At 36.8% G+C, this 27,729-nt stretch overlaps 1 protein-coding gene across 2 annotated transcripts in view; it reads left to right on the top strand.

The window, feature by feature from the left end:
* Positions 1-27,729, top strand: part of LOC150098761 (homeobox protein dve-1-like) — a 295,705-nt gene that overhangs the window by 245,929 nt on the left and 22,047 nt on the right. For both annotated transcript variants that reach the window (XM_090404687.1, XM_090404686.1), the window contains exon 5: positions 19,584-19,689. In XM_090404687.1, the coding sequence (XP_090260813.1) occupies positions 19,584-19,689 (106 nt within the window). The remainder of the gene's footprint in view (positions 1-19,583; positions 19,690-27,729) is intronic.

The following is a 27,729-nucleotide window of genomic DNA, read 5'->3' as shown; positions in this document are numbered from 1 at the left end:
TTACAATGTCATTCGCAAAAGGTAGGCGAAATGGTAACATATTACTCATTGTGGGTGGACTAAAGTGAGCTGAACTAAACTACTTAATAATCTAGGAATCCTATTCTTACATACCAAACACGATACTTTTTTTAAAAAAATATCTACTTGAGACCTCCAGTAAGAAAGCTAGTGGTCATACACCGGGCGCTGAAAATTATCTAAAGACACTGGATCCAGGTGATTGAACTCATAGTTGGTACGTTAGCGAGAGATGCTTTCCAGTCGATCAACCAAGCCAGCTGATTATAATGCACAACCGATTCCCTCATGCAGTATATAAGATCATAATAAGTTTGCCTTGCTTTTTTTTTCACTTGAAAGTGCCTCTTCTCCATTGAAAGGAAGGAAGGGTAAAGAAATTACGTTGTGCTTTTACGCCGCTCGAATCGTCATATAGTATGGCGTTTCATCACGTTTTTCCTATAGTGATGCCTTGTGTCAGATTTCTTAAAGAAAAAAAAAAAATTAATGCCCTTTCAAACTTACCGTTCAATAACTTTAAATTGGTATCTCAGTAATCGTTTTTAAAGGATCGTTGCCAACACTGCTTGATAGTAGCGAAACCCATTATAGGTATGTTCTTTGTTTGTCGTATCGTCCCCTTCTTATCTTAAACCACTTGATGGATTTTAATGGTATTTGATATACGGATTCCTTGCTAAAATAAATTTCCAAATTCATTCTTGGTCCAGATGTAAATTTAAATTTACTTATTTTATTTTGTTGCAGCATAAGGAAATTTATGTAATGAAGTGTTTTCGTATGTCATTACCTGTGTGTGTGCGCGTGCTGTTGTGCCAAAAGCAATATATACAAGATCTGACCTAAATATTTTATTTAAACTGTTGTGAAACTTTTGAAAATTACATATTTCTGATTTATAAGATGTTCGAGTGTTATGCATTAAAGTGACCTGAATGAAGATTGAGTAAATGTTGATTCAACAGTTATTATTATTTTTTAATAATAGGTAGATTATCGTGCAATATATTTGACCTTAGAATAGAGAAAATGGAACGTGGAAAAAAAGTTCTTTGTCTTCCTTACTCCAATTTTGGTAATACTAGAAGCCTCCAGATTTCGGTTCCCATGCTAAAAGTCTATCACGATCCCATTTATTGACTGTTGCAAATGTGTTCAAAAATCACTTAGAGTGATGCACTTTGGAGGGTGGACAATAATGGAAAATATAAGGTTGAATTTCATCAACATCCTTGCGTCATTCGGCTTTCAGCTCAGATTGCGGGTGATGAGTCGAACTGAATCGTTTAGCAAGTCAAGGTATCCACGTTACGTCGATAGGGTCTTTAATTTCGGAACTTGTGAAAAGCGCACAAAGATAAATTTCTTATTTTCGATAATCTCACAACCAAAAATTGGATGATAATGTATGCGAGGTGGAGTCCTCCACACAAAGACCGTCGTGTAACATGAGATTCTACGTGCGTTAGACACATTCATCGAAAATATACAATTCCAGCTGCTGTAGACTGTGTGACTGTTTTATCCATATGCACTGTTTTCTGAGCCTTTCAATCCGCGGCGGAATATATCGAGTTTAAGTGTCGAAGTGCCTTATGGACATAATTCCCTCTTTGCCTAATTATAAACAACCCAGTCTGAAGCTGTCATTAAGATTCGGCTACACGAATGTGAGATGGGTTTATTGCGTGTTTTAGGATGCTCTTTTTTAAGCATAAGAAATGGATCCAGATATTTTAAAGAAAGATGTCTACTTCCATTCTGGCAAGTACAAAATTTAACGATATGGGGAACGAGCGGCGTTTGGTTACTGCATTCCATATGATGGTTAGAAATCGTTCAGAAGATCTGCCTCACTATCTTCTGGATATTAAAATCACCTAGGAAAACAACTACCTAAAAACATCACTGTTTTTAAGTAGTTGGACTGCAGAAGCTCGATTTTATGTCAACCTTCTACTCAAAAACTGAATTATCTTCCTAGGTGACTTTAATGCTCAGAAAAGGGAACCATTTGGCTTCTGTTTACATTTCCACGAAGGAAGCTGGAAGGAATGTGGAAATATTTGCTGTATGCAGTGCTCAAAAAAAAAAAAAAAAAAAATCATCCGTCTACTAGCCAGAATATACAGTACGTAACCCTCTTTATTCTTCTTGACTATTTCTTTCTCTAGATATACTGTACATATTGTCTGTGGATCAGGACTTCCAGTCTGGTAAAAATAAATTTAAAAAAATACAAAAAAAAAAGAATAAATAATTGAAAATGATAAAAAAAAAACATAGCTCGCTAATGGTGCTGATGTACTATAGGTTTACAAACTTAGAGTGACACACACACACACACACAGTGAAGATCACCCGTCCTCCTGGTAACTCGGCTCATACCCTTGTGAAGTCTTCCTCTTTCCCTCGGCCATTCTTATCCTCATGGCTTCTAATATTAAAACCAACCTCCTGGATTTCTGCTTCCACTCGCTATAATGTGACTATTGTTTCCGCTCTCTCCTGAAACTGAAATTATCTATAGAAATTATTCTCGATGGAATGAAGGCCTTAATTCTCCACTGGAGCCTCCTTAGCTCAGTCGGAATAGACGAAGCCCTTTGGTCGAAAAGACCTGGGTTCGATTCCCGTCCATGACGTGAGGAACCGTTCTTGATCCCTTTCGACTAAAGGTGGGTTAGTCGGTCTCATACGGTGGTATAGGGTTTTTTTTCATCTGGAAACCCGGGGTTTTCGTCCCTCAGAACAGGCAAACCGGCCCGTGAACACACACGGATTTACAGTCATAAATACATACTTAATTCCTCATTAGGAGGGCTCAAACAGTCTTAAGGGACGGATGATGAACGGGGGAAACCCCATACGAATAAATAAATAAATTCCCCACTTCATCAAAATTCCTGACCCGTGTTGTCCAAACTATGGTTTAACTAGTCAGCTCAAAAAAGAAAAGAAAATTCTGCACGTCGCAAATGGCTTGGAAATGGCAAATGGAATTTTTCAAGGCACATCGTGGCTCCAGTAAACAGGGGTGGGGGGTCTAACATCCGGCGATGAAATATATCTAATACTTTAAATATCATCGGAATTAGTTGTGTTCAGCAAATTGTCATTCTTTGGTCTATCTTTTCCATCTGTAATCTTGTGGCCAGTTTTCTCTCCATTCACTGCATATCATGATGGACGGCTTCCTCTCTTAGGCAGGAGCACTGCAGGACCCTGTTCTTTTACCTCTTCAGTTCTCCTCTTCCTACTCATTTGACAAAAATTCTGCAGTACGCAAACATCTCAAGCTTCAACATCTTCTACAATCAGTACAGTAAACATAATCTCCAAACTGTTTTTCAGTGGAGTAAAGATAACCTAGACACATTCATTGCTACCAAGACACAATCCTGCTTTCTTTTTTTGCAACTAGGATGTTAATTCACCTTCGTTTACCTTTCATCATATCTAGATCGCCAGTCAAACAGTCTGATCTATCTTCTCGGATTGACATTTACATCTCTTCTCTTCTGGCAAAAATTAATCGCATGAGTAGCTCTCTCAGCCTTTAAAAAAAAAAACTGTCATTATCTTCTACTGAAGGCTTTATTTTTCATCTCTTCAGCTGCTGATAAGCTAGAATATTGTTCTCATGTTTGGAGTGGTGAGCCAGAAACATTCCAAAAATTCTTGATGCTGAGAGTATTTCTGATTATCCCCTTTTCTCAGATACTCGCCTTCCTCACACGGCTATGCAGTATATACATATATCTTTCTTTAGATATTTCCATGTCCGAAATAACTTCAGAAACAAACGTGTTTGCCGAGAGACAACTTTCATTAAGGATTATCCAATCCTTAATGAAATATCTAACTGTTAGTCTACCTTCGATGTTAATATGCTCTGTGGGTTTACAACTTCTATGGATGAGATTGTCATTAAAAAATAATAATAAGATATTGGGCTGACCACCACATTTTTTTATTAAGTCATTTTAATCTTTCCCCTAAACAAAGCAGAAACTGAAAGATTCATTTCTCATGCTTATGATTTCACGAAAACGGTAATGACATAACTATTTTTTGCATCGAGCAAGACAAATAAACCAGTCGATGCGTACACGCAACTTGCCGATAAGAATTTAGGTGGTAGACGATTTTCGTATTGTGTTGTAAACAATAGGTTTACAATCTTTCGTGAGTAGAGTCACATTTAAAAATAATAGCAGACACCTATTCAAAGCCCGAGTCGTAATTCCATCATACAAATATAGAAATCTGTATGATGGCAAACGTGTTTAAGATGCGTCTGTCTCGAACGTATTGTTTATTCAGGCTAGAAAGGCGTGAATTAGGACCATACATCCGTTACGGATTTCCGCAATAATAATATTTGCAAAGTTTCCACACAAACAATACATACAAAAATCTGGGTTTTAAATGAAAATATTTATTTCAGGTTTAACATCTATTATTTGGAGTAAACAAATCGAATATAAGCTCGGAATACATAATCTGTAACAAATCTTGAAATGTGCGCTCTAGCATTTCCGAAATAAGTGTAACCACTTCCTTTCTTATTTTATCTGTGGTGAAATTATTTTTCAGGTATGAACTTTATTTGCACAATTTCGCAAAAGGGAAAAGCAGAGCTCTACAAATGCACTCACCCACTTCCCGTGGCGAGTAGCTACACACTGGAAATTAGAATGTTTTTTATTTAATAAAAATATTTTTAAGTTTAAAAAGCGTAAATGCAGCACTGCTAATCAGTTTATAGAACTCGTATTGACTTATTTGGACATATCATTCAAAAAATTTGGAATGTTGGGCAATTTTTATTATTTTTATTTTTATTTTTTTTTTTCGTGGCGAATAGGATTTTGTATAATTTGTCGAGCCCTGTATATAAGGATGTAAAAGTGAGACTGCGAGCAAATTAGTTCTGCTCTATCGAACTAACAATAATTGATTTGATAGAAAATTATATACATCGGCATCCTCCGAATTTGCCTTTCTCAGTGTTTGACAGTTTCCTGAAATTGATATGCTCGATGTGTATATCTTTTGGTGGCTTAGCTTAATTCTCGTTGAACACGACTCATAAACTCAAATTTTGCTTTTCGCCAAACACATAGTATTTAGGGAGAATATGGAGGGAAAGGGAATGTGTGTGCACATAAAATTAAATAGATGACAGTTTCCTTGGGGGAGGGGGGGTCATTACATTCATAGTACCAACTCCCCCCCTTTTTTTTCTCGTATTTTTACATTTGGAATGTTATTTTTATAAGATCACTTAGATGAAGCACGGCTGATCGCGCCATTTGTAGTAATTCTCTGGTATTTCTTTTTCTTACTCTACAGCCGCTCCGTTTTAGTCCACTTGTTTCCAAATTCAGAGGACATGAAACAACTATTCCGAATTTGTTCGAAATCGGTTTAATGATGCAACCTATAGTCTGCAGAGGAAGAGAAAAGAATAACGCCACTTTTTTGAATGTTCTTCGCTACAAATAACTTACTGTTTTTCATAACTGAATTTAACGTTTCAAATTTTGACAAGTTCTGTAATACCTCCTATCTGTAGACTGCTAATGTTCGGCTTAGAGCTAGACTTAGCAGCTCGAATTTCAATCATGTAATACGAGGAGTTATTGTCGTAGTCCGATTGGTTATTTATCTTACATCTTCAGAAATATAAAGTTTAAAATTATGTTTTAAATGTTAAATTTATTTTGATTCTGAGCTAAATTGATTGTTTCCCTGCCATGTTTCCTCACCCCTTACAACATTGGTTTTCTTTTGTTTCTTATTTATTATTATTATTTTTTTCCTTTTTCATGCGAGTGTTCAGATTGATATCTATCCCACCCGCATCTTTTTGGTATGTATTCTTATTTAATATAGCATACTTCTGTACAATACAATTACATTTGCACAAAGTTATTTTTACCTCTTTAAAAACAGTGTAACGAATGGATACTCAGTAGAATTGCGTTGATTAACGGGGATGCGAAAACACACACACACACACACATATATATATATATATATATATATATATATATATATATATATATAACACCCACACACCGTGTAATAACCTCTGAAAACAAAACATTTCGCCTCATGCTTGTCCTTTTTTACTCTTTTGTTTGCGATATCCGCGTCGTATTGCTACTGCCGTACATATTTAAAATGCAGCTGTTAGTCTCTTCTTTGCGTTCCTCTCTTATTTATTATTATAAGCCTTCTTACTTCGGATAGTTTCCAGCGGTTTAATTTTACAAAACCACACTGAGGAGATGCAGATTTCAATTTTCAAACTCAGTAAAAATGGTCTTCTTATTGTAGAATAGGTGCATTTTGGCAGATGTTATGACTAGTAGCATTCTTCCGTTTTACCGCGTATTGCATTAGGCTGTGCCATGTTAATTAATTAATTAGTAGCTGTTTTAATCCAAGACTAACAAAAAAAGGAAAAAAAATTCCGGAATCTTAAGAGTAAGGGGAAAAAAGTTCCGGCAGCCACATGAAGAAGATTACCGACAAGTGCTAATTAATCAGTTAAAAATAATCGCCTGACAGCTCGCACAAAAACATCATGGGAGTGTTACCGTACTACTCTGGTGTGTTTTTCTTTAGCATTTTTTTCACACGGCCTTCCTAAGTCTCGTAATACAGCAACCTTTGCATGCTGACGAGCGTGGTTCACTCTCACTATTAAGACGAACATTTTTAATGGTACATTATCACTTTCGACTTTTTGAAGATGGGAAGCAGTTTAATCAACCCAGATAAACTTTGGATTCTTATTTAGATATGAATATTGAGACTGCTGGAATGAAACAAAACAACGAAAATAAACAAGCACGTGAAGCTCGACTGCTTTCTTTTTGCGTGCTTTCACATTCGCGCGGCCAAACACAACACACGCGCACTCACACACATGGACTTGCAGTTTGTTGTGGAAAAATGAAATGGATAATAAGCACACTTCTTTATGACTATTTTTCATGTAATTTTATCGATCTCTAAATGACAAAGTTCACTTATAAGTAATCACTTACAGTGAGCCACCAATATTACAGGAGAATAGGGTGATAACTCAGCACATTGACTCCAGTGTTTTGCCAGACTTATTTTTATTAGATAGGTAACGTTCAGTATTTCCAAATTCATCTCAGAGAAATAAACTAATCAGTAATTCGATAGACTAAAGCAACTCCAGTTGTAAAAATATCGATTCTGCAGGATTTTTCCGCTTCACAGTAAATATGTTGTTTAATAGAAGTTATTCCGTTCAAAGGTTTTTCTTGCTTTCGATCGCGTCGAAGCAATTAAGGCTATGGACTAATATATATCCTTTCTGTGTGTTGTCCAGCCAGTTTATTTTGTTTTTAGAATACACGCCACCTCCATATGAGACCGGGTAATGTATCTTCATTTGTCAAGCCCTAAATATGCCTCACCGCCTCAAACAGGATTCAAACTCGGGATCTTTCCTGCCAAAAGATAAACGTATGCCGTTCTTTCGGCTGCACTACTGAGGCGCTCAACTGAGTCTAAGCCAAATAGCACAGCGAGTCACCTGATCCCTCTTATTACAAGAATCATTAGGGCCAAAAATAATTCGACCCGCTGTAACTTGGATTCTGAGTTAAATAAAAGATACTACTTTTGTTTTACAGAAGTAGCCAACAAACGAAATATCCTTATTTGAAACGTTAAATCTAGTTATTAAAAATAACTAGAGCACCTTTTGGGGGGGCACGGTTTTTTTTTTTTTTTTTTTTTTTTTCTCAGCAATACTCCTGCATTTCGTACTTTAATAAATATGCCTTGAGAAATTTTGGCTAAAAATGAAGGGATGGGAATTATAGAGTTTCTTTATATTTATCTATTTTATTTTTTTTAACCAAATTCTGAATACACTTGTTTTTTACGTTATAAGTTTCCCCTGACAATTTAGATGGTGATGTGGACCCAGATGGAAGACCAAGAGGTGAAAAATAATGCCAAAACAAGTTTTACACATCGTATAATTCGACCGATTTCAAGTTTGTTTCTTTGCTGTTTTAGCACAAATATAAATGTCAATCCATACATGCTTATTCTTGAAATTATCTGTAGCTCAGGTGGAGAAGAGTTTATGTGGTACACCCGGCAACGAATTGGTGCGTGCTCATGCGTATATAAAGAAGATAAATTTATGTTGCAGAAGTACAAATACATTAAAGACGCCTAGAATAAAGATTAGGAAAGCATGAATGATATAAAGAATGATCACAAGTGGTGATAGAATACGTGAACATTATTACAATTTTATTAATTATATAAAATTAAAATATATTATTCTCTAATTGCTAATCTGGAGGATGTATTCGTTACTTATATAATACTTTAATTTGTTTTCTTAGAAAGTTAGAAAAATATAATCAAGATCGTGTTCAATATTCAAGCCGTTGTGTCGCATTGTTGTGGGTTCAACCAGTAAGATATTAGCTAAGTTGTGATTTAAAGAGGACGGGGTGGGGGAGTGCCTTTTGACAAGCAGTTTGCCCACTTCTGAAGCGGTTGAAACATAGTAACCGATTTTTTGTAGCAGGTTTATTGCTTTCTTATTTTAGCGATTTGGTAGATATATTCTGTGAATCCTAGCGTATCATTTGGTTTTTACGTATCTCTTAGCCAACGAGTTTACGCAATCGGTAGCTAGCAATAATTTGTATAGCCTATATCGTTTATGAGCAAAAAGAAAAAAAAAAACAGAAGTTAATTTTAGTCCAGATTGCTTTATATCTTCCCGTAAGTCTTTTACGGGAGGACAAAAAGAAATCCCCCCTTCTCCCCCAGGTTAAAGAATCCTAGGTATTTATAAAATTTTATGAAATTTAAGTTTGCATATTCACTGCAAACTGCTCAAACCCTGTAAAGGTTCCATTCCAGGTAAGCTTATCAGCTTACGGAGAAAGCTGAAATCAAGTAAACCAAAGCAGGAAAAAAAAAAAGACTGTCAAACCCATTCATCACTGAATGTTGTGTGACTATAAATGTTTTTTTTTTCTTTCTTTCTTTCTTCCTTCCTGAAACAGCTTCAATCTTTTAAAATTCATTACTTAATAACCAAGTAGTAAGTTTCGTATGTTAAATAAAAAAAAAAGTTGAGTTTTGTGAACTAAAAAATCCCATGACAGTTTATACTACTCTCAAATATATAATATCTGGAAAAGAGAGATTATTAGGAACGACAGGTCGGGGGGGGGGGGAGGAACTGGAAATGAAATAAACCAAATATTATATCTGAAAAGCGTAAACTAAATTAAGTCTGTTTCAGTTGTGATAGCTCCAGTTTGAAGTACACATTTCTTTTAAAAATACTAATTCACCAAATTGGTGTAAATAGAATGTTCGTTATGGTTTCTCTCATGAGCACGAAGGGCGGACTTTTAAAGCTGTGATCGCATTTCTCAGAACGGTTTAATCTTTTATTGACATTCAGTGTGTGCGTGCTTGTCGTATAATGAAAATGCCCAGCGCGTGCCCTCTCGCTTAGTTATTATAGAACTGTTTATAAGTAGCTTCTGACTTGTGGGATTGAAGATACTTACTGTTTATTATTATTTTAGGTCAAGCGGATCCCCGAAGTGCTCATAACATTGCATTTATCCAGCTTCATTAGCCCTGTAAATAGGCTCTAACCTCGGAAGATGATGTTTTCGGTCTCCTAGAGGGTCTGGTTCTTAGTGTCGTACTTTTTATCAGTAGGCAGAGCTTACTGCTTATTGTCTGTTCGTTTTATCTGGACGTTACTCTGAAGAAATAGCTCTGGGTGCACTGTTGTATAATAGCATTGACAATTTAAAAAAAAAATTAGTACGTTCACATTTTCGATGCAACTAATCCTTGCGAATTAATTTGCAGGTTGGAGGACTGAAAGCAACATATTTTGTAGACGAAGCAAATAGCATCCTCTTGGGCAATAGGATCTCATTAATGAGCTCGAGCAATTCAAGTATGCATGGGTATGAATCTGTGAAGGTGTGTCACATTCTGTTTCTGCTGTCCGAGGAACTTCGCTCTTCAAACGGAACAAGCCTTGTGTGTGTATGTGTGTGTGTGCATGGAAGCAGCGGACGTCTTTTACAGCGTCTTCATTCAGCGGCGAACGCTATTGGGTAGCTTTCACAACTGTCAGGTGGCTCGCGGTAATTGCAGACTGTTTTTTGCTGTGAGTACAAGATGAAGTCGTTTTAAAAGAAGTGTTATAAGATAAGTAAGAACTGTAAGCAGGGGAAAAAAATAGATGCACGGTGGAGCAGCGTCTTGTCTCGGTATTCCAGCATACTTAAATCGTGTGTTTTTTCTACGAGATTTAAATAGCCTGCTAATGATTGTCACACAGAAGACGAGGATTTCTTGATTAAGAAGTTCTTCTAATAGCAAATAATCTCCTTGTTATTGCCTTACTTTTTCATGTATTCCCTCGATACTTCGCTCCTCTCCACATGGACTAGCTTTACAAACAGCAACGTTATCGGACCGACTGTTCTTTGGACTGAGTTGTTTGTTTGCGTCCAATTTCAGCTTTCTTTTAACATTCCTGTTATGCTACCTGATAAATAAATTTTAAAAAAATCAAATTTTTTTTTGAACCATCAACCTATAACAACGGTTCCAGTGTATTCTAGACTTAGGGAAACATTAAAAGAATCTGTTTATTAGTGGTTCTTATGCTTCCTGTAGGAGTGAATGATATTGAACACTAAACTAAATCATCATTTGCTAATTTTCATTGTGTGCATTTTTGATTGATTTACGAGACCAAACTGTTACGGTTCCATAAGAATGATGCGATTTGAATGGAAGTTGATCTGAGATTTGTTTCGTTCACCAGTGTTTCTTAAACCGTGACGTAATTGGTCTTTATTTTAGAGTGCATATACTCAAATATGCACTCGGTATTTGTGTGTTGTTCACATATACAAATGACTCTACTTCAACGTCAAGTTTTGTGCACTGTTTTGCGAAGGCAACGGGTTCAGCTCATTTTTCCCGACACAAAAATATGAAAATCGCCGTCTTAATTTCATTTTTATTCAAGAAAGAAAGCGGGGGGGGGGTGAGATTTTCTCTTTTCTAACTAGAGAAGAGGGACAGATAAAAATTGCCTCTTCGCCTTGTTGTTTAACATACTTAATAAAATATAACCTTTTTTTGATAGGAGGGGTCTAGTTTTGTACCATTGTTTATTGCCTGTTTGTTAATTATTTTTTCAACGCCATATACAGTATTATTTTTGCTAAAGCGAAATAACGTGTCAGCTTCTAATGTCCTAGTGACTAATGTTGAAATGAATATTGTGCGAAATAGTCCTGCCACTCACCGCAGTGTAGTGAGGCCTGTAAGCATTCTTAGCGAAAGTGAGATTTTTAAAGTTCAAATAAAAAGTGTATTTCTTTTAGATTTTGACCCTTTAAGGAAAAGTTCTTAATTAAAAATTAAATTTTGCTTAATAAGTTCTTTCTAAAAAAAAAGTGTGCATTTAAGTCTGCTTGTCTTAGTTTATTTGAAAAAATAGTGATTTATCCTGGTCTTCCTTCATATTCATGTATTCTTTTGTACACACAAAGCTTCTCTGGTCAACTGATTTATTAGGTTCCGGAATGTGCGAGTCGATTGAATTGCTCGAGATCATCGTTAGATAGACGCAGCAAATTTTTGGAAACTACAGTAGTGTTACTATTATTTGCATGTGTTCATCGTCCGGTTTGTCTGTTTTCCGAAAGTAAAAATTAATTACCTAATTTAGTTTCGGTTGGAAAGATCTGAAATGGACAGACAAAAACAGTCAGTCTCGTATAAATTAAGCTTAAACAAGTATAAGACAATTCATTATACTTGTTCATTATATCTATAACATATAATAATAAGACAATTCATTATATCTATAACGTAATATAAGAAAGACTCATCTTTCTGAATTCATCGTCAGTCGGATTCATGTGGATGACTTCTCGAAGCACAAAACTAACTGGAATAAGAAATGAATGAAACATATATTTTAATAATTCAGCTAAATATGCATTATCTGGATTTTATGAAAGACACACAGAGACTTTTCTTTTGATCATAAGAGTTGAAGGAAAGTTAGATGCTTTTTGTAAGGCTTGATGGAAGGACAAAGCAAATTCACCCAAAATCTGTTAAAAATTAATCATCGACTCATAGATACCTTTTTACTAGAAAACGTCACTCCTGTGTGCTGAATGACATCTAATCTGCATATAACTAGTATCGCATTCAGGCTATTATAAATTTTTTCCTGTGGTCACAGGAGAAAATTTTACGACTTATAAAAGAGATTTAATATGAGCTGTATAAAGAGGTCTAAAACAAACTAATTTTGGCATCAGCAGTCGTCGTTGTTAATGGCTTACGTCGTGTACAGCACCTTTTCTCAGATTTTGGTCATCGGTAGAGGTTCTTGAGAAAATATAAAAATTCAGATAGAATATAGCTTAATTTTTTAAGCCATAAATTTAAAGGAGAGAAATATGTAATTAACAATTGTTTATTCGAATTCAATAACACTCGCATACACACTTTGTCTGGTTGCGCTGCCTGATATCAGATACCAGCAAAAAGATCAGATATTTTTTTATCCCTCCCCAGCTATGTAAAGGTTGGGATACGCTATTGTAGTTTATAAACCAGCTTCCTTGTAGCTTCCTTTGTTAATAGCGTGCTTTTTAATTTTTTTCCCTTAAAAATAAAGGTTCCTACTGCAGGAAATTTTAATTAAAGGAACATTCCATCATCATTCCTTAAATATTACTATACAGTATTGAAACTACCAGCAGATGGTAATTTGTCAAACCAGAGAAATGCAGTCCACATCGTCGATTTTATACTATCACTTCCTAGACCAGTGTGCCGTTGAAGTGGAAGGCATTTTTTTTTTAGTGTAAATTTTATTTTATTATCATCATTTAAATTGACCGTCCCTTCATTTCCTTGCCTCGGGACACAGTCGTAGCTGTTGTTTCCCCCCCCCCCCCCCCAACCCGTTTTTTGTCGATGTGCAGCGGTCATCAGCAGCGTGCTCTTCTGGCCGCTGCTCTTGACAGAGTGCGCTTCTTGTCGTTCGCCACGATGACATCATCTGTGTTCTGGTTTCTGCTGGCGAAGCATCTCTCCACGCATTCTTGGCTACGGAAACACCTGTCAACAGTCCTCCAACTAGGTGATGCCATCTCTTATCTAGTGACGTCACTGCCGTTTGATTATTACACGTTACTTTAAGTGGATGTTAACGTCACTATTACTGACTGCATTTTCGCACCTCCCCCATGCTCTATCTGCATGTATCGTAGGAGACATTACTTCTTAGAAGCAAAATGGTAATTAATTGAAGCAATTTTGACTCCTTGAAACATTCAGCGCGCAGCATTTTCGTTACGTAAACTAACTTTTATAAATTAACAAACTACCCAGAAATGCTACTAGTGAGTAATTTGTAATTTAAAGGCTAAAGGTTAAAACTCATAAGCGGTATTCGAATGGAGTTTTTTCACTTCGTGATGTATTTGTGTGTGCGCGTACCCGCGCGCACCCAAACCGACCAGTTAGGTAAACACACGCAGTTAGACATGATGCACTTTCATGGCTTTGGGTGCCCCGTGGCCGTAATTTTAAAACATGGGTCTCATCTCTTTTTATGTCACTGTACACCTTAGTACTGGATTCACTTTTTCACGACAAAACTTGCATTGGATTCTCTTCCATCCAGGCACACCACAGTTAATACAACTTAACTAATTAAAAACTACTGAAGCAAAAAGATATGTAATTAATATAAAGAACTTATATAAATTCAATAAGAAAATATGTAAATGGGGGGGGAGGGTTCATATACGTTTCAAACTGGCAATGTTTTTCATATTTCACGCGATAATTTCCTGGCGTATACACACTGGTTGAGAATTTCTGTTCTAAAATAACTCTGCATTGATGATTTGAGTTTTTTGAAATTGCGGCCGAAGCAAGTAAGGAAATAACTCCAGTGTAATTGTGTCTGTTTAATTTTTGTGTGTGTGTGTGCGCGCACGAGTGCTTTTGCCTGTTTTTTAGGGTATAAAAGCTGGATTTCCGGGAGGAAACCCTACCTCCTTCATATAAGACCGACTAATTCACTTTCGGTGCTTCGCTTGCTAGTTGGACTGAAGTCTCTTAATGCTCAAAGTGTATGCTGGTATTTCCCAGCCAGAGTAACACGGGAAATCATGCAATAATTAAATACGAAAGAAAATTTTGAAATACTGTGAAGAATTCTTAATATCTTTGAATTATAGAGGGAATTTTTGTCTGGCATTTGGCAGTACTGAAGTAATCTCTGCGCTTTTATTATCAATTTCGTTTTGTTCAGTTCATATTTACTCACATTTAGTTTCTCTCTGTCTGTCAAGAAAGTACTGTGATTGTTTAAAAATTCGGCCAAGGATTCATCCGGCATTTGTTCAAAAAGAAACAAACCCGTGTCATATTGAAAATACGCTTTATATTGACTTTGGGTGTGAATTTGTTTAGTAGCTGTATACAAATAAGTTTTCTTAACAGTAATTTAGCAATAACTGAATGGCACTCTTCTCTGTGAACTTATGTTCAATGTTTTACACACTGAGAATCGTTATGGTACTCATTATTAGCATTTTGAAGCTGTTTGGCTTATTAGAAAAACTCGAAACAAGTAGTGAATATTTTAGTTCAAGTATTGTCAAATAGTGGACTATTCGGTTATCGAATGGTGTGGATCCGTACCACGGAACATTTGTGTGGATCACTTTCAATAAAAAAAAAAAAAAAATCGAATAAAAGAGGGTAAGCATGGCTATGTTTCGTATTTAATGGCTTTAGCGCACTAGAAATACCGAATTGTCATTAATAATTACTTCAGAAATTTCTGGGATTTCATATAGAAACTCTTTATCCTCCTCTACTTTACATCATCACTTTACAATTTTGAAAACATCTGGACGAAATAATAATAATTCATGGGGATTGCCACATATTCATTAGCACGGTATTTGTCGTCAGCGTCAAGTGTATAGATATATCATTTATTATTACAATAAGGAAATATGAGTCAAGTATAACTTTTTGTAAATATGTTTTACTGCTTTTTTTTCTAGAATGAAAAAAAAAAATATATATATATATTTTTTTTTAAGATCAAAACTTCAAGACACAAGAAAGGAACAAATACGAATATCGCCTGCGGGATAAACGCTTGCGGCATTTATTGCTCGCTAAGATTATTTCAGTTGGTTCAAAGTGAAAATGTAATATTTTGTTAAGTTATATATGATTTAAATGTCTCTAATAAAAGTGCACTAATTGTATTTTATTGATATCAGAATGAGTGCGGTTTGTGTTTTTCTTTTTGTGTACCTGGAGAGTCAGAGATTTAGACGTTCTGCATTATTTTAAACAGAATTATCTTGAATTATAATTTAGTGATTACTGTAAGATAATTATTAAGAAAACAAAAAGTTTCCCTTAATAGATTGATATTGTTTGATTGGAATAAGACGTTTATAGTTGGGATCTTCGTGGATTACAACACCAGGAAACGGGCTTTCGAAAAAACGCCGATATACAATTTTTCGTGTACTGTAATGTAATTTCAATTATGTATAATTTCGTGCATTGCGTTTTATATTATTAGATGAAAGTTTATACTGTGAAAGGGTTTAAAAATGTTTTCCTATTCTTAGCTTGGAGCGTTGACAGTGTACAGGAAAGTAACTGTTAAATTGTCAGAATATATTTTTATAATTTATTTTTCTACCACCTTCCCGAGAAAAAAGGGGTCGATATTCAGAGTATAGTGAATAGAATTAACGTTTGCATGTAACCCTCTATAGAAAATAGTTGACATACTAGCTGTTGTGTGCAATGTGCTTTCCTGAGAGTTTCATAACTAAACGTGCATTAGAATTCCTATGATGATGTGTTCATAGCAATCATTTGCTCAACAGTCACAGGTATTATGCGGTCAGGCCTACTGGCTGTTAAGTCTGCCTTTTAATGGATATGACTTCTGGAACGGAAAGTTCAGGCTATTTGAACTAATGAGTGCTGACCGAAGGGTTCGTAGATCATTGCATGATGATCCGACCTAGATTTGTGCTTTGGAATAGCGAAAACTGCTTGATGTTCGGGAACAAATGATTCCTTACAAAAACACATATCGCCATTAGTGGAGTTGTGCAGTTACCAGTAAAACCCACATACACACATTTACTTGCAGAAATTGATTGATTATAGGTCTAGGAGATTTTTTTTAACCTACAGTAGGTTTTAATGCAGAGATGGAGGTAGTGGGAGATGACAGTTTAGTAGAATCAGTTTGTTTAAAACTTGATCCTTGCAGGAAGTTGAAAAAATCAACTTCCTGAACATTTAATAATTGTAGTATATAATTATTAAATGGCCGTTAAAAAGGATCTTAGAAGAAACAATAAACGATTTTCTTTGAATTTGCAGATTGGGCTGGCTTCGTTCTGTTCCAGCATATACAGCAACAGCTGCATAGCATGAAAGACCGCACATTTTCAGTGATGGCACAAAGGGAAATGAATTTTTTGTAGCTCCCCACAAATGGTTGTAAACCTATTTTACTCTAGGTATTCTATTTATTTATTTTTTTATCCATTCATCAGTGACTTTAAGGCACTTAAGCGTACACAGCCTTCCAAGTATCCTTGGATTTCCTAACCGTAATAGAAGGATAAGGCGGTTACCCCTATGCCTCATTTATTTATTTTTTACCTATAAAATATTTTGTAGATAAAAATATTGTAAATATTTTTTACACAGTCCCGGAATCTTTGCTCTAGAGACAACGGGACTTTTTCAAGCCATTTTGGGCCTTAAATAAGCGGGCTCGGTGGTCTCAGACCGGTCGATGATATTCATCTCTGCGTAAAGACATCCATGTCCACCGAATTCGTTCGCACCTGGCCCTTGTCAGTTGGAGAGGATATTAACCGTTCAGCGAATCAAGCTGATAAACTTATTCCTAATTTGGAAATTACTGCATCATCACTTTACCAGATCGTTTGTTCATCTACGGTGCTTACGGGTATGAATTTTACGAATTAACATATTTTTACAGAATGTGTTCGACCTTGTTTAGCTGGTTTTGAGGAATGAATGGAATCAACCAAAGGCCACAACCCGATACCGCCCAACTCATTGCTGCATGCATGGAGGGGAGGGGCAAAATGCACCAGTAGTGAGTTAACCGTATGCTGACTATTGCCACTGTAGTCCTACGAAACCAGAATGTAACTTGGAATTCTCTCTTTCCCCACCGCGTATAGATTGACTTATTCCTTATCAAACTATTCCTTTTACCTATCATTTTTATTTTATATGTTCTCCAGAACAGTATCAAAATGTTCAACGATGCTAATTACCTATCTGTCATCTAGCTATCGAATGATATGATTTCCTAATCATATACCCAGCAGCATCTGTTTGCAAACTGAAAATTTTAATCTCTGTATAGAATTTTAGTATCCGCACTTGTCTGAATTCTTAGACTGGAACTTAGTTGATTTGCTCCAAAGGATAAACTGTGAGTTGCGTTGTTTCACTTGATCTTATATTCCATTCATGCTCAAGTGAAACAACGCAACTCAGTTTATACTTTGGAGCAAATCAACTAAGTTCCAGTCTAAGAAGTCAGACAAGTGCGGATACTAAAATTCTATACAGAGATTAAAATTTTCAGTTATTACAGTTATCCATATTTTCAGTCTCTGGATGGTCAGCTTTATGCTCCAAAAAGCAGTCTTCTAGCAGTGTAATGTTGCTATGAACGAATTTCATTATGAATTGAGTCTGAAAACTCAAATTATTACAGCGCAAATCATTCTCTCACTTCGTGGTCTATATCGCTGCACCATTTTGTGGTGCTGAGCCATTATCGTAGGCTATTCTGTGGTCTGCAGTAATGGCTGAAGGAGAATAATGATTACCCCTTTTGAGATTTACTGACAAGCTACTTATGTCTGGAAAACCGGCTTTCGGTCTAGCTGTTTATCGCACTGCTTGGTATGAATTGACTGCCGTTACAAAAGTAACGCAATCTCCACCTTTCATCACAAGTCCCGAGAAGTGCCTTGTTTTATTCTCCGCTGTTGGTTTCGTTGCTATTGCTTTTAATTTCTGGCATATTTTAGCGTTTTTTTTTCCCAGTTGTGCATAATGATGATACCATATAGATTTCGAAAGATGCAATATTTTATTACAGCTTTTATTATTTCTTCTGTCTTGAATACGTAACAACATTATCTGAGAGTTGATTTTGCAACACATTCAGACTCGCTGTTTACAAGTCCGCATAGGAATTGGTTTTATATCGCACCACTGATAACATTGGATCATCTTATAGCTTCGAATGTTATTGCATTAAAACTTGCTGTTTGTTGATGAACTTGAACTCTTAAACCAACTTCAGATTCTGACTTCTTCGACTACAATATTATTGCAGTCGAATTACAAGATGAATACAGAGTTCCAGTAAATGTAGGTAGCCCATCCACATCTCACCATCGTCGAGAATTCATTCCCTCGATGTTCCTAAGTAGTATTTATTTGTATGTACTCGTGTGATAAGTAATAATTACTCAGTTATTGTCTACGTGTGACTGTTGAACATATTCAAGTGCCTTGAATTTAATTAATACCAAATTTATTTATAGAACCTGCCCTGCTCACTCGGTACCAACGATATCCTCTGGTTGGAGAGACCTGGGTTCGGATCACGTGTGGTTCAAAGATTCCAATTAAAATCGAGTTTAACCAATCTCATATAGTACTATTTCCCTCCCAAAAACTTTTGTTTTGTATCCCACAGACAGAGCAAACTAATAGGAGTTAAGTTGGGCTCTCATCATGCGGTATCCCCTGAATGATGACAGACGCATCGTTTCCACTACCAGGCGGATGCTCATGGCCATCGTTCAAAGAGACCCGAAAAGAGAACAATAAAATATTAATCAACAAATGTATTAATTATATTTATTATATTAAATCTTATATTAAAAGGGATGTTGGTAGTTATGATGCATTGATTCTGGACAGTATTTCACCAACTGGTGCTGATTGTCATTTCTAATGCTGCGATCTAAACTTGGAGAACAGAACCACTGCCCCAATCCTATTCCTTGGTATTATTTCTTTATTTGCGAATCATCCCATTTCTTCTCCTCTGTTCGTATTAATCCGAATCATTGCCAGTTTATCTACTAACTACATTACCAGTTTATTCTCACCTTGTTTATATTATAGTATCCGACATTTTCACTTAACTTCGTCATCATTTTATTTGTATATAACGAAGACACGATATGCGTTTTGACAAAAGTGAAAATTTGAAGTATAAATGTACTGTTCAGAAATAGTTTAATTGCTAGTATTTGTATCATAATTTTTCACGGAATGATGCAGTGTGCATCTCAAGTGCTTATTACTTGTTTTTTTTTTTTTTACAGCCGTCCAAAGATGAATGCAGCGAATGACATGAAAGAGAAGTTACTTCAGGTACTCCTGGCGCAATCCCAAAGCATGCTAGTCAGCTCAGGATGTCCCATTGACCAGGTATAGTGCCATTCATTTTCCTCCTGTTACTGACTTTTTTGGGGGGAGGGGGGGGGCTTGTAACTTCAGCCTGAAAACAAAATATTCGTTAGCGGATTATTATGGTGCGTTGCTAAGTAATGAAATTATTCTGCGTTCAGTAACATAAACATTCACTCACATTGCAGCACTGTGATTCAATCTTTGTACGAATACTAGATCTTAGTAGAAAATCTACTAAGATCTAGTATTCGAATGAGCTCCTCTTAGAGATGTAAAATGTTAACCAGCATCCTTTAGACTTCTCCATGACTTTCATTGCAGACTCCTGGAGCGTTGCAAAGTTCATCATGATATGTTAAAAACTTCTTCAGATATTTTCTTTGTTCATCGTATTTTTAATTCGATAAACAAGGATGTAAAAACGTAACGTTGTTATGTTTTTACTTCGGAATAGTCGAATGTAATGCCTTCCCTAGATACTCTTGCATTTTATCTGGATATGTACTTGAACGATTTAACATATCAGCTGCGCTAAGAAAGTCCCCCCCCCCCCCATCTGACTCAGATAGTTTGTCACTTTCCCACGTATTAACCAATTTTTCAGTACATCGATGGATTTTTTTACAATGATTACCTAGAATTAACTATCCTTTCAGGACCACAATGAAGCCGTTAAATGAATTGATACAAAATGTATTAAGAAATATTCTGTCAAGAATGAAATAACTCGGAAAATTCTTATTACATACCTTCCTAATTTAGCAATCATGTTTAAACATCGCAGAGAATTGATTAAAACTCGTTATACAAATTCATCGAACTTAATGGAGTTTTCTCAGCAATCGGTCTCGTTATGATGGATTTCACTAATACTTTGTTAGCTTTCAGCAACGTTTCATGATTTAACTACCATTTAACATGATTATCTGTTCCTGAAAAGTGAGAGAAACGCACATTCTTTTTCTCGTTTTCCTTATTTTGCAAGTTTTTACAGGTAAGTTTTCAATTTTGATATCCATTACTGTATTCCACATGCTTACGTTTATCCTCTGACATCAGTATCATGGGTTTCGTTTCTGATTCGCCCATTCAAAAAAAAAAAAAAAAATCCTCTCTTAATTTTTTTTAAATTGTTTACTAAATGCTATTGGATATATCTCTTTCTGTGGAATATCTAGAGGCTGAATGTTTTAATACTGAGACACAGGTCTCAGCACTAAACCGTAATAATGCATTGTATACATTATTACGGGACACCTCGTTGGAGGCTACCCTAACACTACACAATCCCCAACTCATTCACCATACGCTACGAGCGGCAATTAACAGGCAACATATTTTTGTATGTTAATTATTTGTGTTCTCCGGCAGAATTGTTTGCATGTGAGATGAAAAACTCGACCTTCCGGGATAACAATAAAAACTTGCTTCCTCTTTATGAGATCGACAGACTTATCTTTAATTAAAAATTCCATATAAAGATACATCTCGTCATGACGAGAATTGAACTCTGGTGCGTGTATATATATATATATAAGCCCTCGGTTCAGTTCCCGTCAGTGACATGGGGAACCTTTATCTGGTCTCTTTCGACTAAAGGTGAGTTAACCGGTCTCTTACGGAGGTGGATGGTTTTTCTCCCGGTAACTAGGGATTTTCATCCCTCAAAACAGGCAAACCGGTCCCGTGAACACACACGGCTGCAGTCATAAAAAATATACTATGGCAAGGAAGGCAACATGAAATCACTTTTCATGTTGCCTTCAAAAAGATAAGCCGAAATTTGAAACGTTTTTATGTCACCGGCTTACCAGCCCGGAACTCGGGGGGTTGGGCTCCGGGGGGGGGGCATAGTATATATATAGAGAAAGAGACACACACACACACACACACTTATAGTTTGATTTTTCGTTATAAACAAATGGCGCGCTAAGTTGTAAATTGGAAATTATTACATTTAGAGATTTGCTTTATTGTTCATATGTTTTCAAAATCTGTCACTGAACTAAAATAAAATGTTAAGTGCACTTAAACATAAAAAGTGAAACTCTAAGTTTCCCTTTCGATGGACGAGATGTTTGTTTAGGGTAATCAAAGAGATATTCGCTATTATCACGAATACTTTTAAATTAATGGTTGATAGCGTATCATTTATTTTGGTAACCATCTGTCAGAAACTACTGCTATACATAAAAATAACAACAACCAAAACTGAAGAATTTCATAACCCTCCTTTCCCCCTTCTGCATTTCTTCTTTGATCACAAGCGAGTTAACATAATACTATTTTTCTTCAGTTATTATTTCTTATTTACGTCGAAACACTAAGCAACAGTCTTATTGAATTTCTGTATATTCCAGACGATACTTATTGCATGCTAACGACTTTTACCTTAGTTTTTGGCTTCGAAAACCACAGTAGACGTGCAGTATCCTCTTTAAAAGTCAAAAGCTAGGATTGAAGTTATTCAGTGCGTTTGGTCCATTCGTGTTTGGCTTTACCATCCTGAACAAATTGTGTCCCCTACTCAATGCAGACCATTGCAGAAGCTTATAATTGCATGCATGTGAGTGCCCCCAATGAGACCGGTATGGGGCATAGTTAGTCAGTGCGCGTAGTGGAATACACTGTACAGGTATACCTAATAAGTCCTTTCACAGCACTCAATTTAGATGTGGACTTTCCTTTGAAACTCAACCACACGAAGGAGTGTTTCAAGGCTGTACTTTAGCAGCTATTTAATGTATGCGTTTGAACTGCTTACGTACTCGGTTATGGTTTACGCATGAACACCTTCAAGCGTTTATTTCTGACTGGCATTTTATAAACCTACGTTTTTCCTTCAGATATAATTTACTTGAGAATTTTAAGTTATCTCCATCAGCCCTTTTCTATTTTCTAACACTTTCGACGCGGATATTTTCTTCTGTCTTCTTTTCAAGGCACCCTTTGATAGTTGAGTAAAAGAATAGTAGACGTCTTGGAAAGTGTTTTTTGAGTTGGCTGTTCTGATGTGATTAGACGAAATGAAGTGGTCAGGAAGTTCTCGTTTGCAGCGAATAGTCTGTAATCTGTTCGCCGTAATGATGGCCCGAATTTCGCGATCGATTGTAACGAAAGGTCACAACCACACACACACACGCACACACACAGTTAATGAGCGTATAACTGTGTTTTTCTTTGCTACTTTTGTGAATGTTTATGTCAGTGGTTTGATATTCGCCGTTGGTGACAAGTAACGAACATAATTGTTCGTCGTTTGCCGTCTCCCCCCCCCCCTCTCTCTCTCTCTCTCTTTCCTTTCCTTGCCTCTGGTGTATGCCGATAATTGTAGGCTTATCTCCGATAAAACAGTTGAGGAGAAAGTTGAGGTGTGAGATTGTGTCAAGTCTCTTAACTTGTTTTGTTTTTGAGCAGTCGCATCTTGACCTGTGTCATTTTGGAAACCTCTTTTAAAGATAGTTTTTTTTTTTTATATATATATATTTTTTAAGCGAAGTTTTGTGTAATAAGCGTGCTGTGTGATTTTTCTGACACGGTTTAATAATTATATACTGCATAACTACTTTGATAGTTCCTTTGGGAAGAGTTGCAACTTAACTAACTGGGGCCGCTCTTTAACCAGTGTCACTTCTTTCACCGCTAAAACACTGTCATAACTACAAATGTACCGACTTTTCTTTCTCCACCAAAGGCTCACTTATACGTAACTTTTTTCTTTCCTTCTTTAATCTATTGAAATTCTACCCGAGAGACTGAGGGCGAGTTTTTCTCTCTTTTGTGCTCACTCTTGTGAGAAATGAGCTCAGAGTGCATACCCTGTGAAATCTGGAGTCGTGTTCTGCCTGTAGCCTGGCGCTGACGCACCCAGCTAGACGGTTACTTGAGCGATAAGCCGTGGTCTGAGTAAGCGACACAGTCTGCTGGGGCCGGGATCTGATTGTTGATGTTGGGATTAGGCAGCCCCCCCAACTCGGAGAAGTCGGTCGTACGGCAGCTCTCAGGGAGAAGGCATGACTATGAATACATGCCACGGCTGGCTCATGAAGGAGGATTAACTCCAAGGAGAATTTTCGAAGTTTCTTGCGAAGACTTGACTGCAGCCCAAGTGTTTTGTCATGCATGAATGCCACCGGAGCCTCAACCTCGGCGCGCAGATATTGAGAACTATAGACTAATCACAAAGAATTAGACTGTTGTGCAGGAATTCCAAGTCGTGATTACCTGGCATGATTTGTCAGCAACTTGCAGGCAGCTGCACTAAGCCCTTCAAGGCGTTTTCTCTTTCTCTCTGCCTCCTGCCAAACTGGCGTGGCACTTAAGGGAAAAAGTAAAAGTGCTGTTTTCTTTAAAAGTTTTTCTGCAGTAAATTACTGTTATAAAGTTTATGCATTCTTTGAAACAAGTGAAGAAAGGAGTCATTACAGAGGAAATTTATGGAAGTTACAGTAAACCCCCAAGAGTAGCTGACTTTCGAAGAAAACATAAAAGCAAAAAAAAAAAAAAAAATTAGGAAAAGCCGTAATAGATGGCCATGTAAAATGCTACCTCCCTGTTTCTCTCTCTGGCTCTGACATCTCCACTGAGGTGTGAGTGCGCACTGTTTCTTGATTACTGTGGGAGAAAACGTTTGTTACTTCATATTCGGTCTCACTTTAGTGCTAATTGTTCGCGTACATTGAGTTTAGGATTAAATCACTCCCTCCTTTCCCCTCCCCCGCCCTTCAGTAAAACACAATGAAAGACAAAACCTAAAATTCTTGTACGTTATTATTGGACGTTGATTAGTTATGTAATGTTTTTGTAATTCTTCTTATGAGAAGAGCTAATGAAATAATCATTGGCGAACTGGTGTTAATTTAGACACTGACACTTGACAATCGTATCTTTATAGATCTTTTCCGTTTGGAATATTAAAATGGTGTGCTGTTCCAGCAGACATGATTAAGGTAAATCAGTGGTCACAGAATACATCTCACTCAGTACAAATGGAAAGGAAAGAAACAATGATGCATTTAACTAAAGGCTATTTTCGACTCCTTTCCGACACTCTTTTACTGCGCAATTTGACCGTACGTGGAGGTCACTGTTGCGTTACATGTGACGGTTAGCAGCATCCATGTTGTTATTATTCATGAGGCTCTATTAAAAACACAAGTGGCATTTCTAATAGCCGCACAGGTTGGAACCTGGCGAGTGATTCGCTCGCAAGACGCCCTTAACCATTGTTACGCTGGGAAAATCGGCGTGACGGAATGTCCCCCAGCGTGTGCATCCTACCAAGAACAACCCGAGGAGAGAATCGGCACCGAGCTGATTTATGCTGCATTGTGTTCGCCTTTGTTGTTATTCTCCTGTTCATCAAGTTTTGGAGCCTTCTTGTTCACCTGAGACACGCTAGTAGTAAACGCGTGTTAAGTCCATCTCAAAAACTTCCGTGTGTTAACCCACTTCGGAGAAGCTTAGACACTGTTAAGGCGTGGATTGCGACCATTACTATGCATCTTCTCCCCTCCCTCCCCCTAACCTAAGCCGCTTTAGTCCTAACCTAAGTATTAGAGCAGATCAAATCCCACTCGAAATCCTCATTCCCTGTGTCACAAATAGCACAGGTAACAGAAGGAAAGAGAGAGAGAGAGGGGGGGACTGCTTTCTTTTTACTTCCGTATTACGTAATTAGCCAGCGATTACAACCACAGTCGCGGTTTCCTGTCCAAGTCTGACTAGGGCACGTAGCGGAACTTGTCAGGGTGACATTAGCTTCCTTGCCTCCTAACGTAACGCGACGTCGTTTTCGGGTCGGTCGCCAAGAAATGATGACCAGGATAATTATTTATGCTTCGCTAGAGTCCGTAATTTCGCTTGTTTTCTGCATCCTTGCCGGTCGGAATGCCGCCAGTCATGTTCGGTGGCCTTCGTGTAGGGAAAACATATTGTGTGTCTTCCCAGACTCCTGCACTAGTCCACTGGTTACGTAGCGGTGGATGCATGAGCATCGGCTCGGAGCCACTGACAGAGCTCGTGGATTTTGAAGTTTTCATCCTTTCAGATGCTTTCATGAACCGAACTACGCATACAAATGGCACGGATATGGCATGTCGGTCAGTGAACTACACTCATGTCAGACTGGAGTGAATGGTGCGGAGCCGTCACACTTGTAACGCTGTCCGGGAGGCCGTGTTCAACGCTGTCACTCTTGTGTTCAATTGTCCGTGTAACGCCGTCCCGCCCCGAGTACACAGACCTTATTAAGCCAATTGGCGTTAAGCTAATCCCAATATTTCTTTGTTCAGGTCTGCTTGTTGTATAGTAGGCAAGCCAGCTTGGCGTACGATTGTATTTTATGCATTCTCCACCCCACAGTAACCACGCAACCTTCTTTCATTTTTGTTCTCCCCCCCCCCCCATCCCTTTGCCGTATTTTTCTAATGAACTTTTAATCTCCCTTTCGGCATTTGTAAAACTGATACGACGTGGTGATAGAAACAAAGCACTCAGCGCGCAGCCTGCGTCGGCCACATTATGATGCGAATTGTCTTAGTCGCAAATCGTGATGCGTTGGGTGCTAGGTGGTTTGTTGACTCAGCAGCACGGGAATTTTGTCTCAGAATGACTTGTACATTCGAGTGTTTTCCTCTAATCCCTTCTGTCCATCGAAAATGCTGTCGATGAAGACCGATTACACCCTTTTTTTGCTGCAAGAATGTGTGGAAATTTTTTATACTAATTCGTTTTTACCAGTTTCGGTAAAAATGAATTGCTACAAAAAAAAACAAAAAAAAAAATCTAGATATTCTGCAGTAAGATATATTTGTGTTATATCTCCAAAGTATTATTTGATTTTATATAATACGTGTTTTATATTTTCATTTGCTCTGTACTGGTTTCTAATTTCATTGATTTTATATTCATACTTCCTAGTGAATGATTCTTTTTATGTTTGAAGGAGAGGGTGGGGGGGGTGTCAAGAATAATTAAAGAAAATCGTACCGAAGTAAACGGAAGCGGATGTCTGTTTCGACACGTATTTTTATTAACTGAAGCATTAGAAATGACTACTTCAGTGTGCATAATGGTGCAACATATTCCACCTTATAACCATGTAAGCGGGGAAAGTTAAGGATTGCATTAGAATTAGATGTTCATTAAGGTAAATTTTTATGGGCTTCACGGAAAAAAAAACAACACTTTTTTGTTGTTGTTCTGGCAGTGTTCCTTTTTCATTCATTCTTTCTTTGTGTGTGTGTGGGGGGGGGGGGCGGATGATAAAGAAGTGAGAAGACCATTGGGTATTTTGAGTACTATTTTTTTGCTAGCTCCATCATATGAACACATATTATAGCATAACGAAATTCTTAACTCTAAAATAGCTTTTTTTTTTTGTATTGAAGAACGTAACATTTATTTCTTTTCCAGCTAAACCTTTGTTCAGTAAAATAACTATGGATAGAATTAAATGTCTAAGGTCGTTAACGTTTCTCTGAACGCACCGTAATCCACAATTGGTCTTATTGGGCACATGATTTAGTTTAAAAAATGTATTATTTTAGAACAATATAAATGTTGTTCTAAAATAAATACAACTCATCTTTCAAATTCATGAAACGTGACGGCATCTGTCATTCTCTCAAGATGACTGGAGTGTGTAATAAATATGAGTTCCAGAATCATATATTTCTTCGCTTTTGCCAAACTGTTAGCCTTAACAGATTTTGATAAAAGTAGTGTTCATATCTCTTTTAGCGAAGTTGATAGTTCGTTAATTCGCAGTTCGGGTTTGATCGCTTCTAAACGGGAAATGTTTTCCAGAAAACTGTTCCCTGAAAATTGTTTTGCTTTGGTAATTTTGGACAACAACGTGTTTTTTGTTAGCGATGTGCTTCGTTATGGAACACAATTCATAATTGAAAAAAAAAAAAATCTTATTTCTAAATTCCTCATCCTTTTTAACAAATATTGTATTACATAACAGCATTGAAATGCATGCAAAAGTACTAGCTCTTTTTATTGGAAGCTTATTAATATTACTGCAAAATGCTTAAAATAATTATTAAATTT

The sequence above is a fragment of the Typopeltis vanoorti genome, chromosome 15 (assembly GCF_054136105.1).
Source record: "Typopeltis vanoorti isolate ZY-2024b chromosome 15, IOZ_Tvanoo_1.0, whole genome shotgun sequence".
Classification (NCBI taxonomy): Eukaryota; Metazoa; Arthropoda; class Arachnida; order Uropygi; family Thelyphonidae; genus Typopeltis; species Typopeltis vanoorti.
This window is presented reverse-complemented; position numbering and strand designations above follow the sequence as displayed.